Source organism: Moschus berezovskii, chromosome 23 (assembly GCF_049115385.1).
Source record: "Moschus berezovskii isolate FMDL1 chromosome 23, NW_MosBer_1.0, whole genome shotgun sequence".
In the NCBI taxonomy this organism is placed as follows: Eukaryota; Metazoa; Chordata; class Mammalia; order Artiodactyla; family Moschidae; genus Moschus; species Moschus berezovskii.
Window position 1 is genome coordinate 39,030,151 of NC_142482.1, and position 12,238 is coordinate 39,042,388.

General features: G+C 44.6%; 1 protein-coding gene across 1 annotated transcript; it reads left to right on the top strand.

The window, feature by feature from the left end:
* Window positions 1–9,231: 9,231 nt before the first annotated feature.
* On the top strand, window positions 9,232–11,799 carry NCR3 (natural cytotoxicity triggering receptor 3). Its single transcript, XM_055406497.2, has 5 exons — window positions 9,232–9,340; window positions 9,473–9,529; window positions 10,927–11,271; window positions 11,445–11,552; window positions 11,680–11,799. Exons 2-5 carry the CDS (start codon window positions 9,487–9,489, stop codon window positions 11,724–11,726), a joined length of 543 nt encoding a protein of 180 aa, XP_055262472.2. The 5' UTR covers window positions 9,232–9,340; window positions 9,473–9,486; the 3' UTR covers window positions 11,727–11,799.
* Window positions 11,800–12,238: the final 439 nt, after the last annotated feature.

Sequence of the window (12,238 nt, forward strand, 5' to 3'; positions counted from 1 at the left end):
GGCGGTCTCAGTAGCTGTGGTACCTGGGCTTAGTTGCTTCCACATGTGCAGCCTTTCTGGAACAGGAACCGTGTCCCCTGCATTGGCAGGCAGATTCTTAACCACTAGATCACTAGGGAAGCCCTCTAGCTCATTTGGGTGAGTAACAAAAAGAAATGACCAAAGCTTCTGTTCAATGAACTATGAAAAATAAAAAGGTAAGGAAGAGGAACACAATTTTCCAAAAGATGACAACACACCAGAAATGTATTGCCAAAAACAGGTGGAAATTGTTTCCCAAAATTCATCATGAATTGAAAAACAACAAAACTTAGTGTCGACTTCTAGCAGTGAAGGAAGGACACATGTCAGAAATGCAAGTATGCCTGGAAAAGATGATGGGTAACGTGGGGCAATAACAGGAACAGGGGGAGAGATGCAGAAGGGAAAAAAAGACAGTCGTTTCAAAAATATACACTAAATTTAATGAGAGAAGGAAGCATTCTATATACAGTCCTAATTTTTTAAATCATAAATAACTGTTGTGAAATATTTTCTATTTTAAAAATCTGAGTCGTTGTTTATCATGAACAGCTTTTGTAAAATGCTTTAATTGTCAAACCCATGCCCCTTGCCGTGGAAGCAAGAAGTCTTAACCACCAGGCCACCAGGGAATTCCGGTTAAGTTTATATTATTTAGTAAATTCTGGTTTTAGGTTTTTTAGGTCTGTTTTCTGACCACTAGGAAAACAGAAAAGGTTTGTGGTGGTCAGAAAACAGAAAAAGTTTCTCAACTTACTTCACAAGATTAATATAAACTTGCTCCAAAACTAGGCAAGGCTTTTGAGAAAGAAAAATTATTAAACACTTTCCTTCATGAACATAGATGCAAGAAAAAAAATATTAATAAAGTTGGTAAAGAATCCACCTGCAATGTGGGAGACCTGTTTTCAATCCCTGGGTTGGGAAGATCCCCTGGAGAAGGGAAAGGCTACCCACTCCAGTATTCTGGCCTAGAAAATTCCATGGACTGTATATAGTCCATTGGGTCCCAAAGAGTCAGACAAGACTAAGCCACTTTCAGTTTCAGGATAATTTTTATATGATTGAAGTGATCTCTGTTTTGATGATTTTATAGCTATCTGGGCTTGGTGATCTTTTTGGTGGTTAAATTTTGAATGTCTGATTCAACGTCTTTAATGGTTTTAGGTATATCAGGCTTCTAATTTTTTTTTAGTCAGTTTTGGTTATATATTTTTCTAGAAATTTATTTTATCTTATAAAAATTTGTAATATAAATATCTAATGTATCAGATATTCCATTCCCTATAAATTACTTTTCTGTGTATATGTGTATGCCTTTTCTCTTCATGCATTACCAATTTAATGGGAGATTTTTTAGTATAAGTAGTCTATGTATTTTTCTGCTCTATTGTTTTCTAGTTCATTAATTTATAAAAGTATCTTTATTATTTCCATCCTAAATTTTGGGTCATTATGTACTTTTTCTAATTTCTTGAAATATCTGTTCAATTCATTGATTTTCAAACTTTCTTTCCTAATCCTCACATTTACTTTCTTCCATGAATTGTTTCAGCTACATCTCACAGCAGTTTAGAAAGGCAGCGTTTTCAGCCATTCAATTGAAAATAATTTTTTTTTTTTTTTTGACCATGCCTTGCGGCTTGTGTGATCTTAGTTCCTGGATGATCCAGACCCTGGCAATGAAAGCACTGGATTCCAACCATTGGCCCACCAGTGAACTCCCATTCAAAATATTTTAAATTCCATTATATTTTCTTTTAACATTTCAATTATTTAGAAGTATGTTTTTAAAGCTTATAAATATATTAAAATGCATTTAAAAAAAGAAAGTGTGCCTTCTTTTTTTAAATCTTTATTGAATTTATTACAGTATTGCTTCTGCTTTATGTTTGGGTTTTTGGCCACGATGCATGTGGGATCTTAGGTCCCTGACCAGAGACTGGTCCCACACCCCCTGCACTGGAAGGTGAAGTCTTAACCACTGGACCACCAGGGAAGTCCCAGAAATGAAGTTGTAAATTTTCCATGAGACCATGGAAAGACCATGATAAATATTCTTTCTTATTATTTTATGTTGTCGTGGATGTTGGTTAGCAATTGTGTTCTAAATGATTTTGATTCTTTTTTTTAACATCTATCTGTGTACCTGAAAATAATGGATATTTTCTAATTATTCTAATATTCTACGTAGTCCCATTCGATCAAGCCTGTTAATTGTCTGTTTTCAGTCTTTCATGTTTTTAGTAATTAATTATGTGCTTGTTTGATTTATCAGTTTCTGACAGATATAAGTTAAAGCCTTCCGCTAATATTCATTTTTTTAAAAAAGGAATCCTTGCACGAGAGTCTTCGGGCACCCAGAAGTGGTCCCAGCCAGCTAAGTGGCAGATTTAGGAAAGGCTTCTCAGTGGTGGGGGTGGGGTGATCAGTCCCCAGAGGGAAAAGTGAACACTTTGCCATCCTTAACTCATTCTCCCACCCAAAGGGAAATCAGGGAGCAAGAGGGTGAGAGATGGAGTAGGAGAAAGAGGTGTCCTGATGGGGAGGGACAATGTGGAGAAAGATGGGAAAGCAGAAGGAGATGCAGCATGCAGGTAGAGAGATAGGAAGACACCAGTGATATTAATAAAGATGGTGAGACAAAAAAGAGTTGTGGGCAGAGACATATGAGAGACAAGGATAGAGGTGAGAGCAAGATCAGGGAGGATGAAGATAGGGTGCCTAGCACATGGAAGGCACTCAGTAAAGGCATAGTTGAATAGATGGATGAGCCTTGATACTCAGAGAGGGAGGCGTGGAGTGGATATTGAGAAGAAACCCACTGTCCATCAGAGAAGCAATGTCCTAATTTCATCTTGAGATGGTGAGGGCCTTAGCTAGAAGTGAGAACCAAGAGGCAGAAAAAGACCCTTAGATATCCCAGAGGCAGAGTGGTTAGCACTTGGGGATTGTTTGGACTGGTAAATGGAAGGAGAAGGCAGCATAGGACAAGTCCCAGGATTTTGCTTTGAATGTCTGGGTAGATTTTGTTTCCATTCACTGAGGTGGGGAATGTAGAAGGCTTACCTGGTTTGGTTGGACACTGATGATTTTGAAATGCCTGTGGAACATTCTGGGGGAGATGTCTAGAGCGCAGTTAGATATTCTGGACTCAGATTTCAGAAAAAGGCCTGAGACAAAGGTTGCAGATGGAGATGGAGATGTAAGTTGAGAATAGCATTAGTTAAAACTGTGGCTGTGCCATTCCTTTCTCCAAGGGATTTTCCCAAACCAGGGATCAAACCCTGGTCTCCCAAATTGCAGGCAGATTCTTTACCGTCTGAGCCACCAAGGAAGCATCTTGAGAGAATTGCCTAGGTAAGCCCATGGTAGATGCTCAGTTAGTTGAATGAAAGTAGGAGAAACAACCCAAAAGTCTACCAACAGGAGAATGGTGTGAAAGCACGTGTGGCGGGTACAGGAGCTGGGAGGGACTCAGGTCTGGTTGCTTTTGTGTCCTTGAGAAAGAAGAGGTAAGATGGAGAAAAGATCCAAGGTATAGGCCATATAGAGTCAAGGTGATAGTTGCAGTAGACAAGGCAAAGCAACTTTGAAATTGGTGTATTGAAAAATAATTGGCAAGTTATGTGCAAGAATGTTCACAGGGGATGTATACATAATATCCAACAAATAGAAATAGCCTAATACATCATCAAGTGAATGGATGTATCACAAGCTGTGATACATCCATAAATGAAATACCACTCAGCAACAGAAAGGAACAAACTATTGATATACCTGGATCAAAACAGATGAATCTCACAGGTATTGTGCAGAATGGAAGAAGCCGGATACAGGAGTGTATGCTATATGGTTCCATTGGTATGAAGTTCAAGAACAGATTAAACTGGGACTTCCCTGGTAGTCCAGTGGTTAAGAATTTGCCTTGCAATGCAGGGGACTCAGGATCGATCCCTGGTCAGGGAACGAAGACCCCACATGCCTCGGAGCAACTAAGCCCATGTGCTGCAACTACTGAAGCCTATGTGCTCTGGAGCCCTCAATCAGGAAATACTCAGCAGCTGCACCACAGCTAGAGAGTCTGCGTGCTTCCGCAGAAAGATCTGGCATGACACAACGAAGACTTGACATAGCCAAATAAGTAAATATTGTTTTTTTTTTTTTTTTAAAAAGAACAGACTAAACTAATCTATAGGAGTATAAATCAGTAGTTGCTTCTGGGAGAGGAAAAGGATTGACCAAAGAGCAGCATAGGAGAATTTTCTGGGGTGATGGAAATGATCTGTATATCAGTTGCAGTGCTGTTTATGTGGGCTCGTATCTTTGCCAGAGGTCATCAAACTCTACACCTAAGATCTAGGTACTTTACTGTAGATGCGGCTCACAGACCCTAGAGTTCGGGGCTCAGTGGTTGTGCTCCACAGCATGTGGGATCTTCCCAGACCAGGGATCACACTCATGTCTTCTCCATTGCAAAGCAGATTCTTATCCACCAGAGAAGTCCTTGGATGAAATATTTTCAAAAGAAATGTTTACCAGCTACTCAAGAAGAAAGGCAAGAAGTAGGAATACAAAAGTTGTGGAATGGATGTACAGATATCTCTGGTTTGATAATTCTGACAGTGGTCTGTCTTGAGGGTGGTCAGGGCCAATTAACTCCCAACTTAGAACAGGAAAAGAGGTGAAAAAACAAGCTCTAGGAGTTGGCGGTGGACAGGGAAGCCTGGTGTGCTGCAGTACATGGGGTCGCAAAGAGTAGGACAAGACTGAGCGACTGAACTGAACTGAACTTTACTGTATATATTTATATATGTATATAAAAATATCATATACATGGACATTAAATCTTCTAGAGAGGTGGCAGAGGTTGAAATAGAAAGCTGGAGAGCCAGGGGCCTGCTCTTGCTGAATGTGAGGGAGTTGGACCATGACAGCGAGACGGAGAGGCAAGAGACTTCCCTGGTGGTCAAGTGGCTAAGACTCTGTACTCCCAATGCAGGGGCTCAGGTAGGATCCCTGGTCATGGGACTAGATCCCACATACCTCAACTAAAGATCCTATGAGCCACAACTGAAAGATGCCACAGCTAAGACCTGGTGCAGCCAAGTAAATTAAAAAAAAAAAAAGAGGCCAAAGGTGGGGTGAACCTCTGAGAAGTCATGGTCAGAGATTGAGAGTATAACCTGGGAGCCATTAATTAGTCAAAAAATATTTATAAGGACTTGACTGGAAAAATTGGAACAACATGGACCAACAGACTGGTTCCAAACAGGAAAAGGAGTACGTCAAGGCTGTATATTGTCACCCTGCTTGTTTAACTTATATGCAGAGTACGTCATGAGAAATGCTGGGCTGGATGAAGCGCAAGCTGGAATCAAGATTGCCAGGAGAAATATCAATAACCTCAGATATGCAGATGACACCACCCTTATGGCAGAAAGTGAAGACTAACTAAAGAGCCTCTTGATGAAAGTGAAAGAGGAGAGTGCAAAAGTTGGCTTAAAGCTCAACATTCAGAAAACTAAGATCATGGCATCTGGTCTCATCATTTCAGGGGAAATAGATGGGGAAACAGTGGAAACAGTGGCAGACTTTATTCTGGGGGGCTCCAAAATCACTACAGATGGTGACTGAAGCCATGAAATTAAAATTTCTTACTCCTTGGAAGAAAAGTTATGACCAACTAGACAGAATATTAAAAAGTAGAGACGTTACTTTGCCAACAAAGGTCCGTCTAGTCAAAGCTATGGTTTTTCCAGTAGTCATGTATGGATGTGAGAGTTGGACTATAAAGAAAGCTGAGCGCCAAAAAATTGATGCTTTTGAACAATGGTGTTGGAGAATACTCTTGAGAGTCCCTTGGACTGCAAGGAGATCCAACCACTCCATCCTAAAGGAGATCAGTCCTGGGTGTTCATTGGAAGGACTGATGTTGAGGCTGAAACTCCAATATTTTGGCCACCTGATGTGAAGAACTGCCTCATTTGAAAAGACCCTGATGCTGGGAAAGATTGAAGGCAGGAAGAGAAGGGGACGACAGAGGATGAGGTGGTTGGATAGCATCACTGACTCAAAGGACATGAGTTTGAAAACTCTGGGAGCTGGTGATGGACAGGGAGGCCTGGTGTGCTGCAGTCCATGGGGTTGCAAAGAGTCAGACATGACTGAGTGACTGAACTGAACTGAACTGAACTAACTGGAGAACTTACCCACGTCTCACCCTTGCCGACACTTAGAGGAGGAAACACTAGGTGAGATGGGTCACTTCTGCTATGATTCCAGAAGCTCTTCTCTTTTTTTAGCTCTTTCCCTGTTCTAAGTTGGGAGTTTATTGGCCCTGACCACCCTCAAGGCAGACCACTGTCAGATTTATCAAACAAGAGATGTGTATACATCCATTTCACAACTTTTTTATTCATACTTCTTACCTTTCTTGTCGAGTAGCTGGTAAAAGTTTCTTTTGAAAAATTCCATTCAGAGACTCCCTTAGTGGATAAGAATCTGCTTTGCAATGGAGAAGACACAGGTGCGATCCCTGGTCTGGGAAGATCCCACATGCTGTGGAGCAACTAAGCCCATGCACCAAATCCACTGAGCCCCGAACTCTAGGGCCCACGAGCCGCAACTACTGAAGCCCGTGCTCCTAGAACCTGTGCTCTGAAACAAGAAAAGCCATCGCAATGAGAAGCCTGCACACTGCAACATAGTGTAACCACTGCTTGCTGCAACTAGAGAAAGCCTGCAGAAAGCAACGAAGACCCAGCACAGCCAAAAGTAAAATTATTAAGAAAAGAAAAATTCCATCCTTGATTTTGATGAGCTAATTAGCACAGGTTAAAGTTCTTTAGAGGCTCTCAGAGTTATTGAAAAGGGTCCTTGAATCCACACATACACCAGGATTTATTCTAGATGGTCTTTGAAACAAGCCAAGTACTGTCTTCAGAATCCACAACATTTTGGGAGATTGAAAATCTTAGGTAGCAAAAAGAGGTGCAAAGAGCAAAAAACCTTGGAGTTCAGGTCCTACTGTACCACTGGTCATTCTCGCCCAGGACTGGGAGGGAGATAAAGGCTAACATAACATACACTGACCCTCTGCTACAGTGGGGTCTGGAAACCGACAAAAGCTACTCCCATTTTACAGATGTATAAGTAGTGGAACCATGATTCCCATTTACGTTGCCTTGACCTCTGAGCCTCACTGCCCTGAGACATGGAGTAGTGCCATGTGATTGAGTCTGTGAATTACAGAGTTTTATCTTCAGGCCAGTTGCCCATTCCAGCCCCTCACCCCCACTCCACTAATGGTGACCTTCCCTCCTTCCTCAAACCATGGGACTCTCACAGTTGAGTGGAAGAGACAGTTTGCTCCACATTCACCCTTTGGGTGTGAGGATGGGTTATTGACAGGACAAGGCAAGGTATGGAACAGAGCAAAAGCTACAATTAAGGCCCAGTTGTATTGGGGCCTCAGGCAGCCCCATGCTCTGTGACCACCAGGGGGCAGTCCTTGCCTTGCTATGTCACCTCATTTCCACATCCTCTGGTTAGATGGCCCTGAAGAGGCTGCCACTCCACTCCCTGAATGGCTGAGTCAGTCCTTCCCAGACTGTGAGGTACCTGGGCTTGTTTAGGTGGTTCAGAGAGGTTCAATAATTTGTCCAAGATTAGGTAACTAGTTTGTAGGGGAGCTGGCGTTTTGAGCAAAGAGCAAAGCCTGACTCCAAGTCAGCATTCTTAACCATAAAATTACAACTTATCCAAAAAAATAAAAAAGCTCCAGATCACTGCTGTGGAAGATGGAGAACTGCATGATCCATGAGTGTGTTGTGAAACAGTAAGAAAAGTGGTCAGAAAGAAAGAATATGGACCACTATAAAAGGAGTCAGAGAAAATGTATGGAGAGGGCTGGGCAGATTTCACCCAGCATTCGTATATGTCATCTTCTTTTCTGGGTGTTGTGTTCTCTCATGTAAGTGATACATATACAGAAGTGTGCGGCACACTTGTACTAATCCCTGTGTAACCTTGGACCCATGTGTAACACAAAGTGTCTTTTAAAAAAATAATTAAGTAATCTTGGCTGTGTGGGTCTTTGTTGCTGTGCGAGGGTTCTCTCTATTTGTGGAGAGCAAAGGCTACTCTGGTTGCGGTGTGCAGACTTCTCATTGAAGTGGCTTCTCTCGTTGTAAAGCACAGGGTCTGGGCGTTGGCCTTTAGTCGCTGCAGCACATGGGTTCAGTAGTTGCAGCGAGGAGGCTCTAGAGGAGTTGCTCTGCAGCAGGTGGAATCTTCCCTGACCAGGGATTGAACCCTTGTCCCCTGCATCAACAGGCAGATTCCTATCCACTGTACTGCCAGGGAAGTCCCACAGTGTGTCTCCTTTCCTTTGTATCTGTAAAAAATGCATTTCCCGTAGTGGGGACACCTTGTAATTTCTCAAGAAATGTTAGCTAATGAATGAATAAAATAATAAAGATGAGTGAATTTACCTAAATCTGTGTAGAACACACTTGGTCAAGTGGACCTCTTTGAGAGGTGTATTCCTTTAATGGAGATCTGAATCTGAATGAATCCAAACTTCTCCATCAGCTGCGCCCAAGTCAACACAGCCTAAGTGAAAAAGGGTGTGTGTGTTAGTCGCTCAGTCGTGTCCGACTCTCTGCGACCCCATAGAGTGTTGCCCACCAGGCTCCTCCGTCTATGTAATTTTCCCGGCAAGAATACTGGAGTGGGTTGCGATTTCCTTCTCCAGGGGATCTTCCTGACCCAGAGATCAAACCCGGGTCTCCTGCATTGCAGGCAGACTATTTACCATCTGAGCTACCAGCAAAACAGGGTGATTGCTGTGCAAATACAGCTTCCAGACAAAGCCCCTGGCAACTCACTGCCGCCACCACCAGTCAGCTGACTTCTGCTAATCCTCTCATTTACAGAATTTCTTGAGTAGCCCTGGCAGGGGGCCCTAACTCGAGGGGAGGCAATGAATGGGGTGGACCTGGGTGCTGTTGAGCCAAGCGGAGGGGAAGTGGGTTAGCTCTGGGCTCAGAAAAGCTCTTGGAGGCTTATTCTTGGTAAAGGGTTAGTCTTCTTGAACCTCAGAAGATGGGGGAACCACATCCTGATCTCACCCGTCCACCCACCCACCTAAGCATTACCAGCCATCGAAGCCACACCCTTCCCCTCAAACACTTATGCAACCGGCCCCCACTCTGCCCCCTCCTCCTAGCAACACAGATATCACCGTCAGCAGCATCCTCTTTCCTCAGGGAGGAATGCGTTTGATGCCCGAGGTCCCAGGGAGTTAAGGCCCTTGGTAAGTGATGTGTGAGTCCTGTGTGTCATAGGAAGCTCCCCATCCCCCTCCAGTGACCAAAGGCCTGGTCACAAGTAGTGGGTCATTTTCTTCCACCCAGACCTCACTGCTCACGTCCCTCCTCATCAACAGGAACACCCTCCGACATGGCCCGGATGCTGTTGTTCATCTTTATCACCATCCATCCAGGTGACAGGGCTTTCTCCCAGGAACCTGAGGGGTGTGGGGCTGGGAGGAGGAAGGATGGGGGAGGCTGGACATAGATGTCCCAGGGGAGCAGACTGGGTGGGGGCTGAAAGCAGGGGGTCCCTCTGTAAAGCTGAAACCCAGTACATTCCTCCAGTTTGCAGTTCCCTCCGTATCACCCGCTGGGAGGGTCATTCCCCAGCTTCCATACCAGAACTCTTTTCTTCCCAGTGAAAGTTAGTTGCTCGGCTGTGTTCTACTCTTTGCGCGACCCCATGGACTGCTGCCCGCCAGGCTCATCTGTCCATGGGATTCTCCAGGCAAGAATACTGGAGAGGGTTGCTATTCCCTTCTTCAGAGGATCTTCCCGACCTGAGGATTGACATGAGTCTCCTACATTGCAGGCAGCTTTTTAACCATCTGAGCCACCAAGGAAGACTTTTTCTTCCCAGCCCCCTTCCTAACGAGATAAAGTCCAAAGAACCAGTAAACAGGGCTTGAAGGAAGGAAGGGGTCAGATTGCTTTAAGAGGTCAGTTTTAATTCGATGAGTTTAATAAGCTTATTAAACTAGGCTTATTATCTAGGGTTTAGATATAATTAGGAGTTTAGGAATTTAATTAAATCTAAGTTAAGTTTCTTAATGAAACTGATTTTAATTATCCGATCTACTCATTAACTAAATGCAGTGTGGACTCCAGACCCACAGCTTCAGCCTCAGCAGGGACCTAGGGCAAATTCAAATATTTTATTCAGAACCACGGAATAAAATATTCCGGGAGTGGGGCCTGGGAATCTGGTTTAGCAAACACTCCAGATGTTTCCAATGAGCTCTCAAGCTTGAGAATCGCTGAAACAGAAGAATGAGTGGTAAATTTCATTAACTAGAGAATTTAATCAAGAATTTTAATAGTTGATGTAATCCATCGATTTAGATGAATTCAATAGGGATCCCCATCAATTATAGCCACGGCTTCACCTGGAGATTTACTTAATGATCTTTAACAAAAAAACAGTAGTAAGATGGTATGGTGCAGAATGCTATTAGTACTAAAATAATAGCTGGCATAATATAATTAATGACATTAGTTAACCTAGGCAGCCACATTCGTTAATGAGCTTCACTTTAACTGTGACAAGTTAAATTTCAGCAAAATGTTACTAGTGGACGGAGCTAGAGAATGATGGGAGAGGGTAAGAGCTGGTATGAGAAACAATTGGAAAAACTGTTTAATAAGCCATGTTAAGAAATTAGATTGGTAAAAAGGTTTTAATGAGGCATCTAAAGTGCTTGTCCCTGGGGGTGGGGGTACAGCGGGGACATTCTACCACAAGCTCTCAGGTCTTTTCTCTCTGGAGTAACTGGGAAGGCGCTCCTCTGGGTCTTCTCTCTGCCCCCAGGATCTTGTGTTCTCTGGGTGTCCCAGCCCCCTGAAATCCGTACCCAGGAGGGGTCCCCCGCCTTCCTGCCCTGTTCCTTCAATGCCAGCCAAGGGAGTTTGGCCATTGGTGCTGTCACATGGTACCGGGAAAAAGTGGCCCCAGGGATGGAGGTGAAGAATGAGACCACAGAGTTCCAGGGCCGCCTGGCCCCTCTCCCGTCTTCCCGCTTCCTGTGTGACCACCAGGCTGAGCTGCACATCTGGAACACCCGAGGCCGTGACACCGGAGTCTACTTGTGCAGGGTGGAGGTGCTGGGCCTGGGTGTCGGAACAGGGAATGGGACCCTGCTGGTGGTGGAGGAAGGTGAGGTGCCAGAAAGCCATGTCCCCTTGACTGAAGGCCCCACCCTCCCTGATAGTGGAGAGTCCTTCCCCGAGGCCCGCTGCCCTCCCCAAGCCTCTGCACACTTCTACCTAGGGCCTCCTCTCCTGAGCCCTTCTCCCCCTCCTTGCCCCCACCCCCCCCGCCACATGCAGGACCTCCTCAGCTAGCGGCTGGCACGGTCCTCCTCCTTCGGGCTGGATTCTATGCCTTCAGCTTTCTCTCGGTGGCTATGGGCAGCAGCATGTATTACCAGGGCAAATGTGAGTGTTGGAGCCGGGACACATGGGTGTGGAGATGGGAGGGCAAGTGAGAAGGCTGGAGCCGGCAGAAACCAAGAAAGAGGAGGAGGGCTGCAGCACTGAGCGATTCCTGTGGCCTCTCCTCCAGACCACTGTCACAAGGGAACACCCTGTCACTCCTTGGATGGCCTCTGATGAGTGATTCCAGACCCCAGTGATCCCAGGTTCTTCAAGAGACCCTAATAAATTCCTCTCTACCCCACCATCATCCTTCTTATGAGTCTTGTGTATTTCCTGCTTTATCTCCAGATGCCCCAATGTTTCCCATTCTGGATTCTCCCAACTCTTACCTCCTGCTACTGAATATGGCCTGGAAGGGTCCAAGGAGGGAGCTTCCTAGCAACCCTGCCCCCTCCCACCACCATCCTGGCACACTTCTCTCTTCTGCCCAGGAGGCCAAGGCCATTTGTCCTGAGAAGAGCTGAGTATCTGACATGACTAGTCCTACTTGTCAATGGCCTACAGACAAATACTCTTCTCTGAGCTTCAGCTTGGGTCCCCAAACACCCTTCTTCACCCAGTGAATCCCCCTACCTGAACCCAGGATGAGTGGGAGGGTAAATCGCTTAGGATTCTGTTTTTGTATTTAAGAAAGGCCATTTATTTTTGGCCATTTGGCAAGCAGGATCTTAGTTCCCTGACCAGGG

Excerpts from the sequence above, each read along its gene's own strand:
- NCR3 (XM_055406497.2), top strand. The coding sequence starts at position 9,487 with ATGGCCCGGATGCTGTTGTTCATCTTTATCACCATCCATCCAG. Across the intron at positions 11,272-11,444 it reads CCTGCTGGTGGTGGAGGAAG|GACCTCCTCAGCTAGCGGCT; the intron begins GTGAGGTGCCAG and ends CGCCACATGCAG. Across the intron at positions 11,553-11,679 it reads CATGTATTACCAGGGCAAAT|ACCACTGTCACAAGGGAACA; the intron begins GTGAGTGTTGGA and ends CCTCTCCTCCAG.